Raw genomic sequence first — 24,578 nt, 5'->3', positions numbered from 1 at the left:
GCAACAATTGAAATATATGTAATTAAATTCAAATGATAAAATAATATTTTTATTTTAGACTGGTACAGCCAGAAGACTTATCTGATTGTTTTGGTACATATGGCGAGGTAATACAAATTAACTTTTTACTTCAAATCTAATGTTTTTTCCCTCGGTTATTTGGAGGAATATTTAACCTTAAGAAAAACTATTGCTGACAACTTTTATGTTGGTCAAATATGATTTTGGGGAAAGTTTTGTGCAAAATAGTTTTTCTTGAGGAAAATATCCCTGCCAGGCTAGTTCAGGTTTATTTGGAGAACCCTGCCAATCAGCTGATGATCAGCTGGTCTCAAGTCACGTGGTCACCAGGTCACGGGGTAAATTCTGCGCTTGTGTGTTATACCATACAGTTTCATAAGCGTAGGACTTTTCCCCTTGATCTGAGGACTTTTATCTTCCGGTTCCTGTGGATTGACGCCTCTGGTGTTGGTTTGTAATTTTCATGTTTTTCCAATAAACAAAACTGCTTTTAATCTTATAATGGTACTTTTTTTTATATCTGTTGAAGGCTGTTCATAATACGATGCGATAAAGAACTATTCTCATTTTTTTCCACCAGCGATTTTTCAAGGGCGGATGGAGATACCTAATGATAGGAAAAAGTATCAAACCCTTCCCTGAACCTATAAGTAGCTTAACTAGAAAAGAAGAACCATATCGGTTCAGCGGTAAGCGAGATATTATCCTACAGACAGGTCGACTTTCAAGCAAGTTTTCATGTAATGGTCACTTGAGGAAAAAAATTAATATTCTATTAGTAACCTAATATTTACTTTTTTTAGATCAATTCAATTGATTTGATTCCACCCCGAGGATGTGCTTTCATTTGTTTGAACAGGTTGGTACATTTCTTATTTCAAGAGCAATAATACAAATTGGTTTTTTTTTATACTGTCATTAGATTTTTTTAAAAATCGTTGGGTATTGTCGGTTTTATGACATTGTCTCATAAGGGGCGTTTCGTCGTATTTTCACAGTATTTCATATTTTGGTATTTCTAGCCCCTGTGGGGGGGGGGGGGGGAGGGGCATTTATTAAAATTTACCTAACCTAAAATAACCTATCTAAAGCTACAGTGAAAATACGTCGAAACGCCCCTTAAGAGTTGATGTCACGAAACCGACAATACCTAAATCTTCTTGTAATTTTAAACTACCTACCTAGTTATAGTTAATAAATAAAGATTAAATTTTAATATTTTGGTCGTAAAAAATATTTCGTGATTTTATGAATTATATTCTCATATTTATCGCATCAAAGTATCAGGACCGCATTTTTTACAATGTATTTTTTCTGTATACTTAATTGAACATACTTTAAGGAAATTTGATAACATAAAAGAACACCAATTTATAATAACTGCAGGAGATTAAATATTATTTTAAAGATAGATATAATAGCTAGGTACTTAAGCATTTATAACACATGTCCTAAAAAATATTAAATATTTTAGACGAATGGATGCTGCTCGAGCACTGAAGAGCCTGCATAAGTTTAAGCTCCATGGCAAGCCAATCACATTGGCCTGGGCTCCTGGCAAGGGAATGAAGGTAATATTGCTTGCAACCTTCGATAACAGAGATAAGACCATGGACATTTTACAACAATCTTTATTTAGTATAAGACAATGGATGATAAAGGGGGAGGTAGAAAGTGCTAAAAATTTCCTAAAGGTGTGAGTTTTAAGGCGATAATATTCACTAAATATGGCTATTCCTTATTGAATAGAACCATAGACAAAGAATTTTTATATATTCATATTTAGTGAATATTATCGTTCTTCTACCTACTGTTTTTATGCTCTCACTAAAACTCACACTCTTACGGAATTTTAGCACAACATACCTCTCCCTTTATGCACTTACCCTATGATTAACAATCTAAATTATCCCTTTTCTAGATATAAATAAAATTATTAGTAAAAACTTTAGATTGGTACATCAAGTGTGGAAACAACTAATAAAAATTCAATTTAAGTATCCAATGTTTTTGCGCCAACGAATAATATTACGTGGCTATAAAACTTTGGGTACCAGTATAATTTACAGTCTAATGTCCCATTTAATTGTTGAATAAATTTTTAGGATAATTAGATTCTCAAATCCTTAATTAAATTAATGGGAAATCAGTGTTAGAACAATCTTACTTTAATATTGGATAGAAACTGTTCATATTTTAGTGAGAAAGGACTCTTTTTTTTCATTTTGTCCACATAGTAAGTCAGATTTAAGGTTTTTTAAAAGCGAAGCTTTTCTATAATTAGGGTCGGTCCGTCCGTCCGTCCGTACGTCCGTCCGTACGTCCGTCCGTCCGTCCGTCCGAGATAGATAGCTTTTATTCGTTAATTTAGGCATGTTAGAATTGTCCTATCGATTTCAAACTTTGCATGATGATTCCTGTAGTAGTTGGGTACGATTTAGAAAGCGTAGAAACTCTATAATCATTACCACAATGTCCGTACGTCCATTTTAAACGTGTTGATTTTTCTACTTTTTAACAACAAATTTTCAAGTGTTTTAATTATCCGTTTGATCTGATTTTTGGTATATTGATTCCTGTGATAACAAGGAACAATATTATAAGCGAAGCAACTCTATAATCAAGTCCAAAAATGTAAGTATGTCCATAAACATTATCCTGTTTTTAAGCAGTTTTTCAACAAATTTACCTACAATTTTGATTCGACATTTATACATTTATGTTCCAATTTTTCAGTTCAGATACTATACAAGTGTTAATGTCCGTTTGTCCTACCGTTTCAGTGCTTCGCTTTTATGGATGTTGTCATCCTTGTTTTTAATGCAACCATCTCTTAATCAATGTATAAATAGCACGTAGAATTCGAATTTCGATCTGAAATTTTGCAAGAGTAGGTAATTCTTAGTAGGTCTATTTTCCCTAAATTCAACAAAAATTTGAAAAAGTAACGGCTCAGCCGTTTAGTCGTTTTTTGGCTATTTTTAGGGCAAATATGTCATAAATTACGTAGAAATCAACATTTTAAAACATATTTTTGCTTTAAATCATGTGAAATGATACAAAAACATTTTTTTGATTTCTAGTACCAGCAACTACCGGCTAAAATCGTTTGAAAACGTTTTGGAGCAGCAAAGAGTATTAGGTTGAGATAGGTTTCGTGATGGATTTGCATAGAAAAAAAAGCCAAAAAATGGCTAAACGGCTGAGCCGCCAGCTGTTAGCCGTTTCTTTTCCAACTTTTTGTTCGATTTGGGGAAAATAGACCTACCAAGGATTACTCATGCAAAATTTCAGATCGAAATTCAAATTCTAAGTGCCATTTATACATTGAATACGAGATGATTGCATTAACCCCCTCCCCCTCCCCCTTTCTATGGAATTTGCTTGGGGAAATTTCAGGGGTGTATATTCTACATGGGATCCCCTGCTCAGGGGGGGAGGGGAATAAAAAATAAGTGGTTGGAGGGGAAAAATGTAAAAGTTAAGAAAACTGAAAACATTTTTTCTATTTCCCCTCCCTCCTTGGTGAAAAATACTAAAAAAATGTGTGGTAGGAGGGATAAAATAAATAAAATATAGAGTTCTTTATATATTTTTCCATTTTCCCCTCTACTTGGTGAGAAAAAACTAGGGAGGGGGGGGGGGGGAGAGAAGAAAATAAAAAAATTTGTAGCCGGGGAAAAAAAATAAATCTGTTATTTACTGATCAGATTGTGCTCAGGAAATTTTAAATTTTAAATTACAAATAAATTATGAATTATTTTTATTTTAGGATAAACAATGGAAGGATTATTGGGATGTGGATTTGGGCGTTTCTTATATTCCTATCCACAAATTGGATCCACAGGTAAAGAACACTTTCTTTGCCTTATGAGAAAGAGACACCCTCTCTCCGTATTTTTGAATAAATTGAAAATAAGACTAAGGATTTCTTTCTTCTTTGGGTTGAAAGATTTAATTTTAAATACGTTAAAAGTAACTTTGATTACAATATTGTGTCCTTATTATAAAAAAAGACTTCCTTTCAGAAGGTAAGTAATCTATTTGTTAAATATTAAAAGTTATTTTTGTAATAACAATTAAAGTATTCTATTGACTCCAAAATTTGCAACAAAAAAAAAATATTACCTACTCGATAAAAACAGTTTTTTTTTATCATTTTGCTGATTTTTTAATAAAGGTACATCGATGATCGCATACAAAAAGACTAGGTTTAAGGTTTATGGTAGGATAACTCCACTAAGTCCAAATAGAACCATAGTAGGAGGTTGTTGATTCGCTATATCAAAGTTTTAATATATTTGTCATAGAGTTTATTATACACTGATATTTTGTCTGATACTTGTTTTACTTTGTTTTAAGTAAAGCCACGCATGTAACTTTTTTATTGTTTAAGGTTGATATGGCAGAACTAGAAGAGGGTGGAACTTTTGACGAAGACACCATGCCAGAATGGATTAAAACCATGCGCGGAGTTGCGCTCCATAATGCGCGCAACATGATGAACACACCGACTTTGCCGCCGCAAGGGGGCGGAGCCACAAATATTCCGCCGCCTACATCGTTCTCGGAAATTTTGCCTCCGCCAGGACTGCCGCCGGGGCTAAGTGTGCCCCAGCCGCCGGAGATAGCGCTGCCCCCCGGGCTACCGCCCCCACAAATGGATCATGGACAGATGGGGGGACCACCGCCCCACATGTTCCCTCCCCAACACGGTACTCCTGGTTTGCTGGGACCCCCTCCTGGTCTCTTACCTCCACCAGGTAGATTTTTTAAATAACTAGTGGCTTCTCCACTAGAGATGTGAAAAAAAAATTTATAATAAACAAAACATGTTTTTTAACTTTCTGGAAAGATTTGACCCAGGACTAACTATCTCAAAATATTTTTGTTGATTTCAGTTACCTAGGTAATCTATTGCTTTCATAGAATATTCAAGTAACTTTAAAAGTTTGTAGAAGCTATTTTTCGTTTGAAGTTCTACTTCAAGCAAGACTAGTATATAAATATTTTGAATTAATAGAGGAAGAACTTAACTACATATGTACATATATATAATATATTTAATTTGTAATAACTTTATTTTATGTAATATTTTTTTCCAGGACAAGGACCTCTGGGTAACCTAATATTGCGACCTGGATTCCCAGGGGGGCCACCAATCGTCTCCGGCCCACCCGGAGTCCCGCCCATGGTCTCTGGCGCTGCAGGCTTGATGACTGGTCCCCCACTGGTATCTGGACCCCCGCCGGGTTTACCTGGACTTAATACCAATCATCCTCCCCCAATTAGGTGAGTTTAATGAACTTTAATGTTAAAAATAAAAATTTGAACTTTACAACTAAATTTTTTGAACTACAATTGAAGGCCTATTGCCGTTAAAAGTATTGTACGATTTTATTCTTTAATAACAGTAAATATACATAAATGCAAAAAATAAAACTCTCAACTAGAATTAATTTTAAAAATATTTAAATTTGACGTCTTTGATTGATTGAACTTCAAACAACCTAATTATTTTTTTTCCAGGTTCCCTCCAGGACTGGCACTACCAACTGGACCTCCCCCAATGCTTGGAGTTCCCCCACAACTTCCCCCCATTCCTCAAAATAATCAGGTAAACATAAACTAGTTTTGAAATCGACGACATTTCCAACATCATCAGTAAACAAACTTTACTTACAAAATATAAAATAGTTAGGAACCAAAGATGCAATTGGTGCGCTTTGCTAAAGAAAGCACTCGAATACATACCGTTGTCAAAAACTAGAAGTTTGTATGCAGATAAATTTATCATTTTTCTTACACTTTTAATGTTTCATTTCCTGAGAAATTCAAGTACTAAAATAACCTGAATTGAAATGATGACATTATGGAAACATGTTAGGTACTTTAATTGTTCTTTCACTCAAACCTATTATCTACTAAACTATCAAAAACCCCAATTTTAAACGTTTTGATAAAAAAAATTGTAACTAATTCCCATTAGGTACAACATAGTACAATGTTATAAGTGAAACATCTCTATAATCAAGTCCAAAATTGCACGTCCTTATCCTCCTTTTAAGCAATTTTTGAAACAAATTTACCGATTTTTTTTTAGGTTTTATACATTTTTATTCTGCTTATTCAGTTCTAACACTCTACAAGTGTTAATGTTCATATGTCCTACCATTTCAGAGCTTCGCTTTTATGGATGTTGTCTTCCTTGTTCATGTTTAATGTTTGTTTTAAACTTTAATTGAATATTTGCCTAGATGATTGGCGAGGACAAGCGGGAGGATGACAAGGACAAGCATGACAAGAGTGACCGTGATCGAGATCGTGACCGCAGGGACCGCGACAGGGACAGGTCTTCGCGTGACCGTGACCGCGGCGGCAGGGACCGATCCCGCGACCGCGGGGAGCGTAGACGCGAGTCCCGCTGGGGAAGAGAGGATGATAAAGATAATAGGTTTATTTTTTAAGTAATTTAATATTGCAGTTTTTTAATGGAAAATTTTCACATTTTGCCAACTACGAACTTTAAATTGAAATAGATAAACTCTAGTCCAATTTTTGCAATTTATATAGGTAATACATTTTGCTTTATCTACATTTAAACAAGAGGTCAAATTATCAAAATGAATTTACATAATTGAGAATTTTAACAGTTTATTTTTAAAAATTACTAGAAAACCTTATTTTTAAAAAATGCTAACATTTTTGTTTTATTATTTAAGAACTATTTTTATATCAGCAGGCGTGACGACCGTTCTCGCGAAAAGGATCGCGACAGAGACCGCGATAAGGATGACCGCAGAAGCGGCGACCGTCGGGATCGTGACCGCAGGGATGATCGTGATGACCGCAGGAGTGGCAGGCGCGAGTCCCGCTGGGGTAGAGAGAATGACAGGAGTAGGGATAGGAGTGAGTACTATTTTAGATATTTTTCACCCTCCATTTAAATTGATTTTAGTTTTGTTGTGAGACCCTTTTCTTAAAAGAATAATAATATATGTGTGGGGTTTACTTTCAATTCCTTTTGAGGCGAAGCCGCCAGAAGCTAATAAACTGTTTCAAATAAACTAAAATCAATTTTCTTTTAAGAATTCAATTTTCTGATAATATTTTTAATATATTTTATCATATCAAATGATAAGTAAAAATGAATTTTTAAAGGTGTCTAAATTATCATTAATTTTTACTTATTGTTCAATATGATTTTAATGAAAGTATATAGGAATTATGTAATTTTCTTTAAAAAGTACCTATAAAAATGTAAAATGAAAGAAGAAAAAATGTTTGGATTGTCTTTTTCATATCTTAAATTATAAGAAAAGTACATAAGTTCTATTTACTTTTAAAAATAAGAGAACAAGTTTTGGTAATTAATGTGTTACAGAACAGGTAAGTATGTTGTTTTTATTGTAATAATATGTTTTTTTCTAATTATTATGATAGAGGAGTTGAACATTTTACTGGCGTGGTTTTGGTAAGTTAAAATACATGATATCCAGAAAGAGAGGGGACAATTGGCTGTTTATTACACTAGTCCCCAAAGTTTCATAAGAACTTTGGGGACTTTAGTCAATTTTGTTTTGTTGATTCATTAAGTAGAGTGTTCAAACGTTTCAACCACTTATTTTAATCTGGATAAATTAGTGTATTATTATTGTGGATTTGCATCAAGTTATTAGCCATTGTCATTAGATTCCTGCATAATTTGCAAAATTTAAAGATTAAATCATATGATATACATGATACACCTATAAAATATATGGATAGAATACAAAAATAATAAGGTATAACAACCAAGTATTAAAGCTACCAGAGGAAAAAAATGGATTGTGGATAATCACTTTGTATTATTTATTATTTAACATATCTATTCTTTTTTAAATAGTTAACAAACCAATTCTTGTTCTCTTAGAAGTTATGTCAAATATGGTTTGATCATTAGAACAGCTATTCTCAAAATGAGCGTAGCTTTTTTACTTTTTTTCATAATAGCAATTATAAGATTTTTTACCCTATTAGTGTTTTACAATAATGATCAAATCATAATAAAGAACAGCAAAATGCGTGTTCGGAGCTTTCTTGTTGAAGTTTTTGTTCCATTTTTTATGCAACTTTTATATTTTCCTTTAAAATATAGCTTCATTAAAACAACAAGAAAGCTTAACTCAGTGCAAAGAGTCATCACTGAAGAATAGAGGAACCGAAAAAAAATAACTCTTCAGGGATCGTACAGAAAATCCACGAAATTTTATTTTCCTGAAAAAAAATCCGCCATTTTTTTGTTGCAAAATTAAGTCTTAATGTATCTGTCATTTCACCACATATAAAGTATGTTTTAACATGTTATGATGAACCAGATATTGGAAATTAAATGTTTTTAGGCCCAACCGATCTTAAAGACGAGATTGCCAACAGCAAGCCCGTGGACGGCCAGTTTAACACGCCGCCGCCGTTTGGCGGCCGTGGCGGTTTCCGCGGCGGATTTGACGGACCGCCGCCAAGATTTGATCGCGGCGGAAGAGGCGGCTTTGACGGAGACCGTGGTGGAAGGGGTGGCTTTGACGGAGACCGTGGCGGTAGGGGTGGATTTGATGGTGGCCGCGGTGGATTTGATGGCGGTTTTGACCGTGGCGGCAGAGGTGGTCGCGGCGGATGGAGAGGACGTGGCGGATTTGATGGTGATGGATTCGGCGATATCGGCTTCCGTGGTCGCGGCGGCAGAGGCCGTGGCGGATTTAGAGGTAACTGCTTTCATATATTTAGATATGTATAATAACAGAGAGATTATTAAAGTTTAGTTTTTTTTATAGTTTGATTAACCTTATAACTTCCTTAACCATCTTATTATTTATCCCCAAAGATGATTTTTATAAAGTAGGGATTAGTTAATATTTAATTTACCTTGCCATGTAACATGTTTATTACGCCTTCTTCACTAATAGATTTAATGTTTTCTCATTTGTATAGCGTCTTTAATAGTAGTTATCAAAAGTTTGCCCAACGTCAAATTTGATGAAATACTGGCTACAAGAAAAAGAATGAAATGCGCAATTTATTATCTATTTCATTGATTTCTCTTCTCATTTAGTAACATTTAACTTTTATTTACAGGTGTAAGTTTTTATGAAAACTAATCTTGTTTATTTATTTCAGGCGGTTGGAACGAGGATGGAGGATTCAATGACAACCCATTTGATCAGGAACTTCATAATATTCAATATTAGTTAACTTTAATATTTTGTCAATTTATTAATATATTTTTTAAAAATTTAACAAGAATTACAACATCCATAAAAGCAAAGCTTTGAAATCGAACGGTAGAACAAATTATCATGAACACTTTTTAATGACAAACTAACATTTTTAGGGCTTGAGTATTGAGATGATTCGCTTAAAATATTGTACCTTGTTGTCCTAGTAATCAATGTTTTGAATATCAACATTACTATAGTATACAAAAAGTTGTAGACAAAAAAGTAAAATAATCAGTATGTTTTAAATAAATGTTTTAAAACGGATCCACCTACCCTAATTATAGAAAAGCTTCGCTTTTAAAATAATACAATAACCAACAGATAAAAAAAGATGCTTACGAGCAACGTCCAAGCTTTTTCATTTGGCGAGGGGGTGAAAATTCAAAATTTGAAATTTTTGGGGGGTAATTCTTATATCATATGGGCAAGGACGTCCAAGCTTGTTATTTTTTTAGGGGGTTAAAAATTCAAACTACGGCACCCCCCAAATTCAATATAATGGGGGGGGGGGGTGTAATCACTTCTTTACTCCCCCCCCCTCATTGGACGTCCTTGCTTACTAGTTTAACTTTTATTTTTACTGCGTATAAAGACGTATTAAGATAGCATAATTATGTTTGAATAATCTCTAATGTACTAAAAACCAATAGAATTGGCCTTTTCCAAGCCTTGTAAATGTACCATTTAGATTATTTTTTTGATCAATGGGTATTAGGCTGCATCTTCTTTATTAAATAAAAATGAAATTATTTCCACACTTTTCATTGTTTGTTCCTCTCCTAGTTGCCAAGTAATCAATATTTCCCAATAACATTACTGACTGTCGCACAAAGATAGTTATAGAGTTGTATTGCTAATAAGAACTAGTAAAAGTTTCTTTTCTAAAATTTGTTTTCAGTTGTAAGGCAATCAAAAAAAAATAAAGTTAAGGCTTTTCCCCTTATTTTCAAGGCCCAAAAATGGATTTTTAAATTTCTTAATTGGGGGGAAGACTTCATTTTTAATTACCTTTCTCGTATTCATTCGAATCCGGTGGATAGGAACCGGTTCTCATCCATACGAAAAAACTATGTCTAGCATCGTATTATATCCAGCTTTCTACGAATATAGAAATGTACAATCATAAAATTAAAACCAGTTTTTTTAGCCGGTGCCTTTGGCACCTCGGGGCTATAAAAACTAGTTTTAATCTCATAATTGTACTTTCTATATCCGCGGAAAGCCGTTTATAATACGATGCGAGAAATAACTATTCCCAAATGCCATAGAACCAGGGATCAAAAGGGATAAGACATTGGCCGATACATTTATGTACATCCCCCAATTATGATAGACAAAATTAGACCTTACATAGAATAAAATCAGTGTTTGAATCGTTTATACACTCAACTTAATAAACCAATTAATAAAAAATTCAGTTAAGTCCCCTTAGTTGTTAAGCCAACGAATAGGAAAACTTTGGGCAATATTTCTTTATTGTTTTTGCTACAAATTTTTTGTTACATATTTTGCTTAAATGTCAAGAATAAAAAAGGATGAAGACATCCAAACAAAAAATGAGATTTATAAATTGGGGAGGGGGTTATCTAGTATTATTTTTAAGCCTATGGTTTCTTTTGATTTTATGTTTGACCACATAGAAACTAAAAGTCTTTCTATTAAAGGATTATAGTTACAGATGAACTTCCCCCCAGGGAAAGAGGGGATTTTGGGCTGTTTATTACACTAGTCCCCAAAGTCTTATACTAATGTTTTCTTATTTGTTGGCTCAACAACCATGGAGACATTAATTGAATTTTGATAAGTTGGTTTTTTAGTTGAATGTCCAACCACTAATCTACAGATAAGGGGTTTATATTGTGTATCACCATTGTGGATGTACATCAATTTTTCGACCATTGTCTTATCCCTGAATCCCTACCTTTGATTTTATAATTTTTAAGTTGAGCATAGTAAATAAACAGATTAAGACAGACAAAACGACTTATTTTATCACAGATTTGCTTTTAAAATTAAATTGTTTGAAAAGGTTAAGTACTTAGAAAAAAATTTAATTGGCAGAATCCAAGAAGTTTCTTTTATAGTACAACTTCACGCCCCTATTTTGTTGTAACTTTTCTCTTATCTTTAATTAATAATTGAGTTTATTATAAATAGTGTCACCCCTAGCCTCTAGTAACCCGCAAGAAGAAAGGGGTGGTGTAGGGTCCCCAGCCAGATTTTAGTTTGGGGGTGGGGTGGATATGTTTTTCGGGGGATGTCACAATTCCCCCTCCGTCAAAAAGGCATGAATCTTCATTGGTACATACAATCCCCTGAAAAGTGTAGAACAATTATTTTATCTTTCTACTACTTAAAACTGACACCTTTATGGAACTTTAGCACAACCTACCTCTCCCTTTCTCTCAATTTGAATTGAAATGTTAATTTTCCCCAACAAATTTTTAAAAAACATTCTTTGGTTCACTGTACAGTTTTCAATTTAAGAACAAGTTACAAGTTTTATGTTATTAGCATCACCATTTTAAAATAAAGCAAGTTTCAATTCACCAACAGATTAGAAATACCTACTAAAGAGATTTTTTCTTAATTGTCTAAATTTTTATTTCTTTGAGGCATTTTTAAATTATGCCATGTAGCCAGATTGTCTTGCTTAATGCACAAAAGTAAATATCGTTTCGTTTGATCACAATTTTTGTTAGCAAAAAAATGTGTAAACATTATATTTTTTATCATCGTTGATAATGATATCTTTGTGGAATGTTATAATTTGATGCTTGATTTTAAATAATATTCTAAATCTTATTTAAAATTATCAACTAAATGATACTTGCTTAAAAAAACTTTTTGTTTAAAAAATATACAAAAGTTTCAATTTGGTGGGAATATATCTACATGCCTAAATTAAGGGGGGGGGGGGAGTTTTGACACAGTTGCGTAAACCTGGTGGTACCTAGGCTTTATGATTTTATCTTTAATAACCTATCCTCTCAGTTCAAAGATAAAGCCTAGGTACCAGGTTTACGCAAATGTGTCAAAACTCCCCCCCCCCCCCTATCATATATATGCTACGTACGGACGAACTGACCCTAAATTTAGAAAAGCTTCGTTTTTAAAAATTTGAAAGAAATTGACTTAGGACTTTCCGGTAGAGATTATATAGACGCAAAGCTTTTGAAACTGTTATAGGAAACATTATGCAAAGTTTAACAAAAATAGTATCATTCTAATTTTCTTCAATCAACTATCAGAGCTATCTTTTACAGACGGACAGTTGGACATACCTTTAATGTAGAAATCCTGCGCTTTTAAGAAATAAGATAATATGAAAGTGCTTTAAGAAGTGTTTTTAAAACTCTAGTTGATTCTTTTTAACAGCGTTGCGGAGCCGTTTGATTTTGGTGCGGCTCCGGTTCCGGCTCCGTGGAGCCGTCTGTGATGATGGCGGCTCCGGATTTGGCTCCGGATCCGACCTAAAATCAAGAAAAACTCTACATATTTTTTTCCCACGTCTATTTTTGACTTTTGAAGATTTTAAAAGTTCGATTTTTGATAAAAATGGACTTGAAAAACTTAAAAGGTGCATTTGCACATGACAAAACAAAGTTACCAAATTATAAATTATGAAAAAATCTCTTTATTTATCTAGTCCGGAGCCGTTTTGAACGAAAATTACGGTTCCGGCTCCAGCAAAATATGGCGGCTCCGGCTCCGCAACACTGCTTTTTAAGATGTGTTTACTTACCACCCCTTCCCCTCTCAAATAAAAATTTTATCGTGTGTTGAAATTTTGTCCTTGGTTAATAACGCAAAAATTTAACGGCGTTTTCACACTAAGTAACCTGGTGAGCACTCATCCCCTCCCACCTAATAAGAAATGTATTGCAACTTTAGGTTAGGTTATTTTTGGTACTGGTTGGCGCTGCAGTGTTTGGGCCCCTCGGGTACAGGCCCCACAGGGATTAGATATATGAAAAAAACTCCCCAATTTCATTTAATATGTATTTCAAAAATAAGGGGAGGAGATATCAGAGCTCGACTGGCACCTTGTACGAAATCCCCAATTAAACACATATGATCTGTATTCCTTGATAGCAAGTTAACTTATATTTGAATATTATTTAAATTTTCAGGAGGGCGGAGACGGAGGCGAAGGAGGCGGAGATTTTAATGAGTAAGTATTATTTTATTATTCACTGAACAAGGAATATTTTACACCAAGAAAAACTATTGTTCACTGACTTATCAATAAAAGTAATTTAAGCTATCATGTTGATAGCAAATGATAAAAAAGTAAATTTTATTAATTTAGAAAAATTCGGTATCAAAATAGTTCTTTTTGGTGTACAATATTAATTTTCATTGTATTAATTACGGAATTTATAAACAAATATTAAAACAGTGGTGTAAAAAATTAAATTAATCTTCTAATAAATCCCCTCAAATGTTCTATTTTCAATTGCAATTTCACTGAAAGGATAAAAATAGAAGTAAATAAAAGATGAAATTATCCTACTCCATTTTTTTTCTCATGTAACACATAAAAATAGCTCCAAACCTGTCCCTCGTACATTTTAAATTAAAAAGATAAACTTATTCCTAATTTTACTGTGTTTCAGCAAACTAATTCTTGATAAAATATAATCTTAAAAATATAAATTTTAGTTTAAATGACAGATACATTAGGACATTTATTTCTGTTAATTCAGAAATGATTTTTTAAAATTCTTATCATATCCTTTTAGTCAAGCCTTATAAAAATGCGGATTTATTTACACAAATAGATAAAAAGAAACAACAAAAAAATGGATCAAGTCTGTAATACGAAAATAAAGACTTTTTTGGTAACTTTAAATGCTACTTTAGGGCCTAAGGTTTTATGAATATTCATGAATTATTCAAAGTTGACAACAACAAAAAAATGCGGATATTGTCGGTATTGTGACAACACCTCTTTTTGGGCGTTTCGTCGTATTTTCACTGTAGCTATTCTCCTTTTTCTAGTCCCTGGGGGGGTACTAACCCTGCGGGGCATTCATTAACATCAACCTAATCTAAAATAACATATCAAAAGCTACTGTGTAAATACGACGAATCGCCTCTTAAGAGGCGTTGTTACGAAACCGAAATTACCCAAAAATGCTCGTCTTTCGTAATTCATACTTGATTCAAAATTTAATAAACAAAGAATGGATTTTCTGAAGATAAGTTGGTCAATATTTGATGTTTATGTTATAACATCAAAGCGTACATATTGAGATAATGACATTTTAAAAGAATGATAAAGAAATGGTAGGTATAATATGTATGTTATTAAAATAAATCTTTAAAATAATCGGAAATAATTTTATCTCTTAAAGTAAAAAAGTCTGTCTTTTCCAAAGGATCTCGTTTACCACGGAACCAGTATGGTTCTCCTTTAAAATTTAACTTTTTCTTTTAAAAACTAAAATTGAAAAGGATGGGATCGACCGACTTATCCCCTCCCCCCCTCTACCACCACCATCATAAGTGCCCCTAGAGGCCCTTAAGGGTATAGCTTGTATGCTTGAATCTTAAAAAATACTATATCAAGAACTTAGAAGGAATGGTTATTTTAAACGAATTCAGATGTAAATTATTTTTTCTTCAAATAGGATCTAAAGGGATAAGAAAATGGCCGATAAATTGATGTACATCCCTAATGATGATTCACAAAATTACCCCTTCTGTAGATATTTTTGGTTGAAACCTTTGAACACTCGACTTAATGAGCCATCCAGTCAAAATTCACTAAGGTCCTCAAAGTTTATACACAAACGAATAAGAAAACGTGAATTTTAAACTTTGGGGACTATTATAGTAAAGAGCCCATTGTCCCTTCTCTCTCTGTAACACAGTGCAAATGAAGGTGCTTTGACTTTTGTGTCAGAACCTAAATTGGGACATAGTGCATTTCATTACCCTAGGTTAGGTAACTTCATTTCACTTTTCAATAAAATCTAAAATGCAGCGGTTTTTCAGAAAATTAAATTTGAAAATTTCAAGTTTAATTTTCACCCACCAGGAGTTACCGCATAATCATGACAAGAAAAGCAACGATTATTTATTTAAGATTTTGAACAACTTTTAAAAGTTTTATCAGGTTCTTTATAAAACCACTCCTGAAGTGAGTTAATTAATGGGCATTTTTATCAATTGCTTTGCTAAGGTCACGGAAATTTAGCCTTAAATAAATCATATATAGAGAGGTTTTATGACTGACTTTATAAAAGCAAAGTTGTTCAAAATTTTAAATAAATAATCTTTGCTTTTCCAGTCATGATTATGCGGTAACTCCTAGTGGGTGAAAATTGAACTTGAAATTTTTTAAATCTAATTTTCTCAAAAACCGCTGCATTTTAGATTTTATTGAAAAGTGAAATAAAGTTACCTAACCTAGGGTAATGAAATGCACTATGTCCCAATTTAGGTTCTGACACTAAAGTCAAAGCACCTTCGAAGGCACTGTGGTAAGCTTTGTTTTAGGATTAATTAAGTAAATAAATTAGGGATTAGTAAAGGTTCAAAGATTCATTTTTTGACATATTTCTATTTGAAAAATTCGTTCAGATTTAAATTTCTCATGCGGGGACTAAAATTTTATTTTTAGTAGCGAAGCTACTCTATAATTTGAAATGTCAGTCTGTCCGTCCGTCTTAGTTTATTATAAAAGATAAAAGGTTGCAATTTTTTGACAACATTCCCATTGTTAAGGAGCACAATTAACTATAAAACATCAATGGCGGTAGGACCGCTTTTTAGCAGGTTTTAGGCTATTTTTCACATTTTTCTCCATATCTTTGGTGTTTATGGTCCGATTTCCAAAATTTTTTCAGTTATAGTATCAAAATTAAATTTCCTGTCGTTTCAAGAAAACAACTATGACAATCAGACTACCTTTAAGCAGGTTTTAGGCTATTTTTATATTTTTCACATTTGTTCTCATATCTTTTTTAAAAATTTGTAGTTAAAAATATCAAAATTAAATTTCCCGTTGTTTTGAGCATCCAGTATGTAATTTACTTTGACCGTCAGTCTGTTAGTCATAGTACCGAAATATAAATATTAAGAAATTTAAAAAAATGCTGAAAAGGTTTCGATATTTTTTTCCTAATATACATACTTTTGACAACTAACATCTAAATTCTTATACATATTTTTTGTGCTTCGCTACTTATGGATGTTTTCATCCTTGTTTATTTCTTTTGATCCTTGTAGAATAATTAATTGTTTTGGAAATAATCATTGATTTGTTAAAAATCACGAAATCTTGAGGTTCTTAAGCAAAACATTTTTGATATTTTTTTAAAGATTTCGTCAAAATCTGTTTTTATTACCTATCAATAAATATAAATGATTTCAAGGGTTAAGACAATGAATGATAAATAAATATACATCCCCAATGATAATAAAATTAATGGATGAAACATTGGGACGCCATTAGTTGCAACTATTCAATCAAAATTTAATAGTAGGATCCAAATTTTTTGAGCCAACGAACAAGGAAACGCAATAATAAAACTATGGGCGTTAGTGTAATAAATAGTTTAATGACCCCTCCCCCTCTTTGCTAATATGCCTTTCAGATAGAGTCGGTAAATACTACAATAAGTTGAATTTTATGTACCTAATGATTACGGTTATGATTTTTTCCCGACTTTTTTTAAAATTTAAGTAGTGCAATTGTATTTATTTTGCATTTTTGTTAAAAAAAAACACTTGTTTAAAAATTTAAACCCTTTTGGACAAGTAAAATGACAGTAATTTCACTTTAATTTTTTTTCTCCCCCTTATGGGGGTCAAAAAACAATTGCATCAGAACCAGGGCTTTATGGTGCTCCCAAAAAAGGCTTTGAGAAAAAGAATCATTAACTTTTATCCGTTTCAAAATATCTTGATCCTTGCCTTAGAAATGACTGAAAAATCACTATTTTTAGAATTTTTGTGAATTGGCTATTTTTATTTTTTTTTTAGATTTCTCAGACTAGGTAAGTCTAAGGAGGGGGGGGGGGGATCCCATAATGATTAAGATACAGAGTAGCTTTGCTCATAATATCTAATAAACAAACGTCCTTGGCTTAATTGTCTTCAGAGATAAGTAGAACAAAAGTGACAGTTATTAAATTAAAATTATATCAGAGAGGTAGGAGTCATTGGCCTGTTTTTGTTTTACCCTAGTCCGCAAAATATAAGGTACTCTTATTCGTTGGCTTAACAACTTTGGGGACTTTTATTGAATTTTTATCGGTTGAATTTTCAAGTTGAGTGTCCAAACGTTTCAACCACTAATTGTAATCTGTAGAAGGAGTAATTTTGTGGGGATGTACATCAATTTATCGACTATTTTCTTATCCCTTTAGATCCCTGTAATAAAATATAGTTAAAAGGGGGGGTTTTTAATGCAACCATCTCGTAATCAATGTACAAATGGCACTTAGAATTCGAATTTCGATCTGAAATTTTGCATGAGTAATACTTGGTAGGTCTATTTTCCCTAAATCGAATAAAAAGTTGGAAAAGTAACGGCTGGCGGCTCAGCCGTTGAGCCGGTTTTTGGTTATTTTCAGGGAAAATATATCATTAATTACGGAGGAATCAACTTTTTGAATGATAATTTTACATTATTCAGTCCACAAATGATACTCTTGGCATTTTATAGCTTCTACCAGCCTTTTTTTAGTCGATTCTAACTGTTACTAGCTGGTACTAGAAATTTTTAAAAAGTTTATTGGTGTTATTATCGATAATTTTGCCCTAAAAAAAGCCCCAAAACGGCTAAGCCGGAAGCCGTTAGCAGTCACTTTTCCAAATTTTTGTTCGATTTTAGGGAAAATATACCTACCAAGGATTACTCATGCAAAATTTGAGATCGAAATTCGAATTCTAAGTGCCATTTATACATTGATTACGAGATGGTTGCATTACCCCCCCCCCCCCCCCTTCATGTATAGCAAATAAATCAGGGAGTACGTCAATATAAAAAAGTATGATTTATTGTTTCTTGACGCAGTTACTCATTTTCTTTTTTACAACACCGATCTTGTTGTCTGTTTTACACCCCAACTATTTTTATTTGGGTGGGGGGGGGGGGGGGTGATCAAAAAGGTTAAGTTAATGTCCTAAACCTTTGCATGGCACTGCTTATAATACTAAAAAGATTCTTTTAATTGATTTTCCTAAAAAAAAATATGATTATGTATGTAGAATATTATATCTGAACATGCTGTTAGTAAATTCTAGTTTTTCACCAAATCTTTCTTAAAATCCTTATAATAAAGTAACAGAATGTTGACTGTCTGTCTGTCTGAATGTACCTAAGGAGCTCGCTATCCGCTGAACCGATATGATTCTCATTTACAAGATAGCTTCTCATAGGTCCTGGGAAGGTTTACAACTAGTAAACTCCCATGAGTAAATCGCCAAAAATAATTAAAAATCGCTACCTATCGGATAATTTTGGTATGAAGTTAAAAACAAAAAAACAACAACATCTAGTGGCGAAAATTTTTTTTTTGGCAAACAGATGATTTGGTAGATTATCTACACTTTTGGGGTTTTATAGTTTAAACTTGTAAATACTTAATGTAAATTTGAAATCTCTCCTTAATAAATCCACTTATGGGGCATTTCTCACAATTTATTTTTTCTCTAATTTACAATTGTGATTTAATAAATCACTGGACTATAAAATTAAACTGATAAACAACGTTTTATGACCACGTTATCTTATTTGTTGGCTTAAAACTCAATTCTTTTGTTAAATTTTGATTTATTAGTTCTTAACTAGAAGTGTCTAAACATTTCAACCAAATATTAATCTACAGTAGGGGTAATTTTGTTTAACATGATTGTATCAATTTATCGTCCATTTTCTTATCTTTTAGATCCCTTCCCTTTTTCTTTTAAATAAGTTTCAATTAATCACAAGTGTAAAAGGGGGAAGTTGCACGAAATTCATTTGAACTTAATTTTTTCATGGTCAATGGTTTAAACTAGGTCTATAATAGGGCATGTATTTTAAAGAATTTCAATTTTCTACCACGTAATTTTTAAAATATCAAGACTTGAAAATCGTATTCTTGTGATATGCCGTTTATATAGCTTGTTTATTCTCACTCATAAAACAGCATGACGACTAATTTTTTGATGTCTCATGGTTTGTTATTTATTGTAATACAAAATTATATGTGTTTAATGGTATTTTTGTAACTTATGCTTAAAATCATTTTTCTGAAATGCACTTCATGCAACTATCCCTTTAAAAATACGATGAATAACCACCCTCCCACCCCCTTTCCCTAAATTGTTTGTTCTAAATTTCAAAGGAATTATTAGACAAACATTATTATCTCAGGGTATAAGAAACTATCTGTAAATATTCAGGGATGGGGATTGTCTGATAACATTTCATAAGCATTTGCGGTTCTTTCCCCTAATGTGGCCTATGAGCTCAGAAAATAAATTCAAAAAGGGGGGTAGTCTCTTTTCTTTATGTCTAATTTCTGTGGAGGGACCAAACCTTGCTTGAATACCCTGTACTCAATATAACCCAACCTTGCGAGGCAATCAATAACAGTTACCTTACCTAACCTAAAATAACCTTTCAAAATCTTCTATGAAAATAGGATGAAACCCGCTACTTCGTTTTCTTTCCATGATCCAAAGTTTCACATTCAATCGCATTAGCCATCCCCAATCCTATGCATATTATAAATCATCATTAGACAAAATGATAGATTAAGCTCGCTATGATGGACTCTTATCTTCACACAAGTATAATGGACATAGATATTTATTCTCAAAGATAATTTATCAAAAATGTTAAGTATTCCAGGATTTAATCAAAAGAATAGCGGGGTCAGGGGTTGAATAATTTAATGCACACGGGGTGGGGACCCTGTGCCGAATCTAAATTGTGTCTTTGAATATCAGCCAATTGGGTCGGAAATATTAACACAGCCAAGGCGCTACAAAAAAGACCATGTAGAAAAATATTTAAATTTTTCCGTCAGTCAAAATTATTTGAATCAAAAACGTGGGAAATTTATAAATTTTTCACGGTTTTTATTGGGCTGTGCACCTTGTGCATTTTTATTAAATCCTACTCTCAAAAAATGTGTTGCCGTTCATTTGTTAGCTAGCTGTAGTCAAAGTTATTTGGTTTAAGCAAAAACCTAAGTAGATTTGTCTTGATTCATCAATATTTCAAAAATCAACTGCTTTTGAAAAACATTTTAAAAATTATGACATATTTTTTACTGGGGTAAAATCTCCCCGGGGCAATGAAGAAAAATAGAAAAGGAGAGGTCATTTTCTAGTAAATCCCGTAAAGGTGTGTGTTATAAGGCCTAAAAATAGTAGTAGAACGATAAGGTGCTCTAGATATATGTATTCCCTATTGAATAGAACAATAGGGAAATTTTTTTTTTTTTTTGATAACCGTACCTGGATTATCTAAAAAAAATACGAAATTTCTATCAAACGCTTTGTTTGGCTCAAACTGACAAAAATTAAAAAAAAATATAATTATAATAATAATGTTTTCTATAGGTACAAGGTAAAGGTTAAGAACAATCTATACCATTAAACAAAGGAAGAAGTCATTCTTTACAGGTTGATTTATTATAATTATATTTTTTTTATTAGTGCCAGTTTGAGCCAAACAAAGCGTTTGATAGAAATTTCAGATATTCCAGGTACGGTTATCAAAAAAAAAAAAAAAAATTTCTTCCCTATTGTTCTATTCAATAGGAAATACAAATATATAGAGCACCTTATCGTTCTACTACTATTTTTAGGCCTTATAACACACACCTTTACGGGATTTACTAGAAAATGACCTCTCCCTTAATGACTGATTTCTGACAAGGGTAAATGGGTTGAATTAAGGCATCCTTATTCCTGATCCTAAGCACATTCTCTTTCATTCTAAACAAATATTTACTTTTCTTGACTTAATTTGATGCTCTATATTCTATACAAACAATAATATTTTAGTTTGGATTAAAAAACTACAATTATACTTTATTGTTTAGATATGTAGATTAATTCTTTTTAAAGAGCTAAAAGAGGCTTTTTTATCTTATTAATTCTATTTTATACATATGACTCATAAAAATTTTCGAGAAATAAATCTTTACTTTGCTTCTACTGGCCTTTTGACTTAAAAAAGAACTAAAAACCTGCTTATGACCTAAATAAAGCATTCCTTAAATACAGAACTAAAACGATATCTTAACTAACAAGAGTCATGTTACAAGATATACAAAAAACCTTTGTATTATAGGAAAGAAAAATTCACGTCAGGACGTGCAACGCATTTTTACATAAAATTTTTTTTACAGTGATAAAGTTTTCTTATTAATTGGGTCAACTATTTTGGGGACTTGAATGGATTTTGATTGGTTGGTTTATGAAGTTAAGTGAACAAATGTTTCAACCACTAATTGTAATCTACAGAAGGGATAGTTTTGTGTATCATCATTATCTATCGGCCATTGTCTCATCTTTTTAGATCCAGTGAGAAATCCCATCCATTAAAAAAATTATCAACACACAATTTCGATGTAAATTTAATTTTGTACCTTGAAAATAATGGAAATTCAAATAAAATGGAGGCATAACCTTGTATCTTATCTCATTATGATTAATAGTACAATTAATAAGTCCTTGGGAAATTAATTAGGTCAGGGCTTTCAGTCAGGAATAGGAATACTGCATCCAAAGTAAAATTATTTGGCCGCCATTCAAATTTAGACAATGGGTTGATTTCTTCATCTGGCTGGTTAATTAATGGTTATTTCTCGCTTCGTATTATAAACAGCTTTCCGTTGATAAAAAATGTACAATTATTTTTTTAGTGTCGGGATGCCGAAGGCACGGGACAAAAAAACTGGTTATAATCATATGATTGTACATTTTAATGTTCGTAGAAAACTGGATATAACACAAGGCTATACACAGTTTTTTCGTATGGATGAGGACCGGTTTTAATCCACCGGATATTAATCGGTTTCTAATAAATACGAGAATAGTTATTTCTCGCATCGTAATATAAACGGCTTTTCGCGGATATAGAATGTACAATTGTAACTAGTTTTTTTTAGCACTGGCTAAAAAACTGGATTCGAATGAATACGAGAAGGAATTATTTATTTTATCAAAACTTTCCGACTAACTTTTTTTTTCTTTAAATGAAATATCCATACCTGGATCTAAATTATCTATGCATAGAATTATAGAATCAAGGAAGCGTACTTTCCATTGTTTGCCTAATTACGGGGTTGAAGTATAGGTTATTGTGTTAAACAAAAATGTAAAAAATTTTAATTTTTAAACACGCATAAAAAAGTTTTATGCATGTAGGTAAGCGCATGCAGTTCTTTCTTAAAATTAACATAATTTTAAAAATAAATGATAAAAATTATAATTATATCTTAATACTGTTCAAGTAAATATTGGGCAGTTTCTCTCAAAGATCCTTGTTGAGCACTGAACCCCTCGGTCCATCCCTTTCATTTTGAAATAAATTGATAGTAAGGGGGCGGTATTCTTGAGTTTATTTATGACTTTAGGTCAGGTTAGGTTACATTGGGTACTGGATATCACCGCAGGGGTTACGGATAGGGAAAAAAGCTGAGCAACCCTCACCCCACTGCATGTTTATTTATTTTTTTCAAAAATATGGGGGGGGGGAGTAAGGTTTTTTAGTGCTCGACACGCTTTTTGAGAAAAAGCAACAAATGTTTTGATAATGAACAAGGATGACAACATCCATAAAAGCGAAGCACTGAAACGGTAGGACAAACGGACATGAACACTTATATAGTGTCAGAACTGAATAATCAAAATATAAATGAACATGAGTCGAAGCAAAATTTTAAGTAAATTTGTTGAAAACTGCTTTATACAGGATAATGTTTATGGACATACTTACATATTTAGGACTTGATTATAGAGTTGCTTCGCTTATAACATTATACTTTGTTGTCCCTGGAATCAATATACCAAAAATCAGATAAATCGGATGATTAGATCACATAGAAATTTGTTGTTAAAAAAGTAAAAAAATCAACATGTTTATAATGGACGTACGGACATTTTGGTAATGATTATAGAGTTGCTACGCTTTGTAAATCGTACCTAACTACTACAGGAATCACCATGCAAAATTTGAAATCGATAGGACAATTCTAACATGCCTAAATTAACGAAAAAAGCTATCCGTTACGGACGGACGGACCGACCCTAATTATAGAAAAGCTTCGCTTTTAAAAATCCAAATAAAAAAACAATGCTTTTAATATATTTCATAACAATAGGAAATAATATTACCGTACTTCTATTCCTGAGCTAAAGTATAGAAATGAGACAGTTATGATTCTTAATTAATCACGCACCTGTAGAAATTATTCATATTTGAATGTCATGAATTTTATTTAGACTTTGGACTATTATTAAAACGGTATAAGTGGCCTCAATTAAACTATTTGCACATTTTTTATTTTCTATTAACAAAATTGGACAAATATAATGAGGATACAACTTTTTGTCCAGTCTCAAGTACTATTTTATTTACTAGCGGCTTCGCCCCTAGCCTCTAGGGGCTTTGCCCCAAGAGGTATTAAAAAAAATTGGAGCTGCCACAGTATCAATTTCAAAATTTTCGGGTAAAAAAATTACAGCTGCCCCAGCATCAAATTCAAAATTTTAAAAAAAAATTTAAAAGGGGGGAGATTTTTTGTTTTCTTGGGGGGGGTTAGGGGTGTCCCACCCCCTAAGAAAATAGCTTAAAACCCCCACAGGACCAATAGGTATATACCCTAAAGAGTAGAATCCGATCGGTTCAGCGGTTACTGAGATCTTAAGGAACAGACGGACGGATAGACATCAAGCTACTTTGTATTATAGATTAAGAAGAAAAATGTAATGTTGTCCTATATAATGTAAGGTACTGATGTGATTAATTTCAACTGTAAAAAAATCTTCTTACGAAAAAAAGTTATAATCTACATTTTATAGATAATTTGGCAACAAAATTATGTTGTATCATGTGCAGTTTACGGTAAAATGTGCCTGGCATCGAATATCTCCAAAAATCGATGAACTTTAAAGGCAGAACATCATATGCTAAAAAAAAATTTAATTACAAAATAAGGACTTCAACTAATCTGCAATAGCCATTACTCAATAATGCACAAATATCTCGCATATGACGATGAGAGGTCTTAACATGTACGTTTGGCAGCTAAGCTCTAGCAGCAGTCCTTAGATTTTTGGAGA

The 24,578-nt window shown here is 32.5% G+C and overlaps 1 protein-coding gene across 4 annotated transcripts in view; it reads left to right on the top strand.

The window, feature by feature from the left end:
• Window positions 1-24,578, top strand: part of LOC145304237 (uncharacterized) — a 42,307-nt gene that overhangs the window by 14,442 nt on the left and 3,287 nt on the right. For 3 of the 4 annotated variants that reach the window (XM_080146079.1, XM_080146080.1, XM_080146077.1), the window contains exons 14-25: window positions 59-107; window positions 825-880; window positions 1,496-1,592; window positions 3,794-3,868; window positions 4,418-4,784; window positions 5,127-5,313; window positions 5,551-5,638; window positions 6,279-6,475; window positions 6,761-6,930; window positions 8,403-8,762; window positions 9,175-9,223; window positions 13,411-13,449. In XM_080146079.1, coding sequence (XP_080002205.1) covers window positions 59-107; window positions 825-880; window positions 1,496-1,592; window positions 3,794-3,868; window positions 4,418-4,784; window positions 5,127-5,313; window positions 5,551-5,638; window positions 6,279-6,475; window positions 6,761-6,930; window positions 8,403-8,762; window positions 9,175-9,223; window positions 13,411-13,449 — 1,734 coding nt within the window. The remainder of the gene's footprint in view (window positions 1-58; window positions 108-824; window positions 881-1,495; window positions 1,593-3,793; window positions 3,869-4,417; window positions 4,785-5,126; window positions 5,314-5,550; window positions 5,639-6,278; window positions 6,476-6,760; window positions 6,931-8,402; window positions 8,763-9,174; window positions 9,224-13,410; window positions 13,450-24,578) is intronic. The other variant, XM_080146078.1, reaches the window with a different exon arrangement.

This window comes from Acartia tonsa, chromosome 13 (genome assembly GCF_053477335.1).
Source record: "Acartia tonsa isolate MP-2025a chromosome 13, ASM5347733v1, whole genome shotgun sequence".
In the NCBI taxonomy this organism is placed as follows: Eukaryota; Metazoa; Arthropoda; class Copepoda; order Calanoida; family Acartiidae; genus Acartia; species Acartia tonsa.
This window is presented reverse-complemented; position numbering and strand designations above follow the sequence as displayed.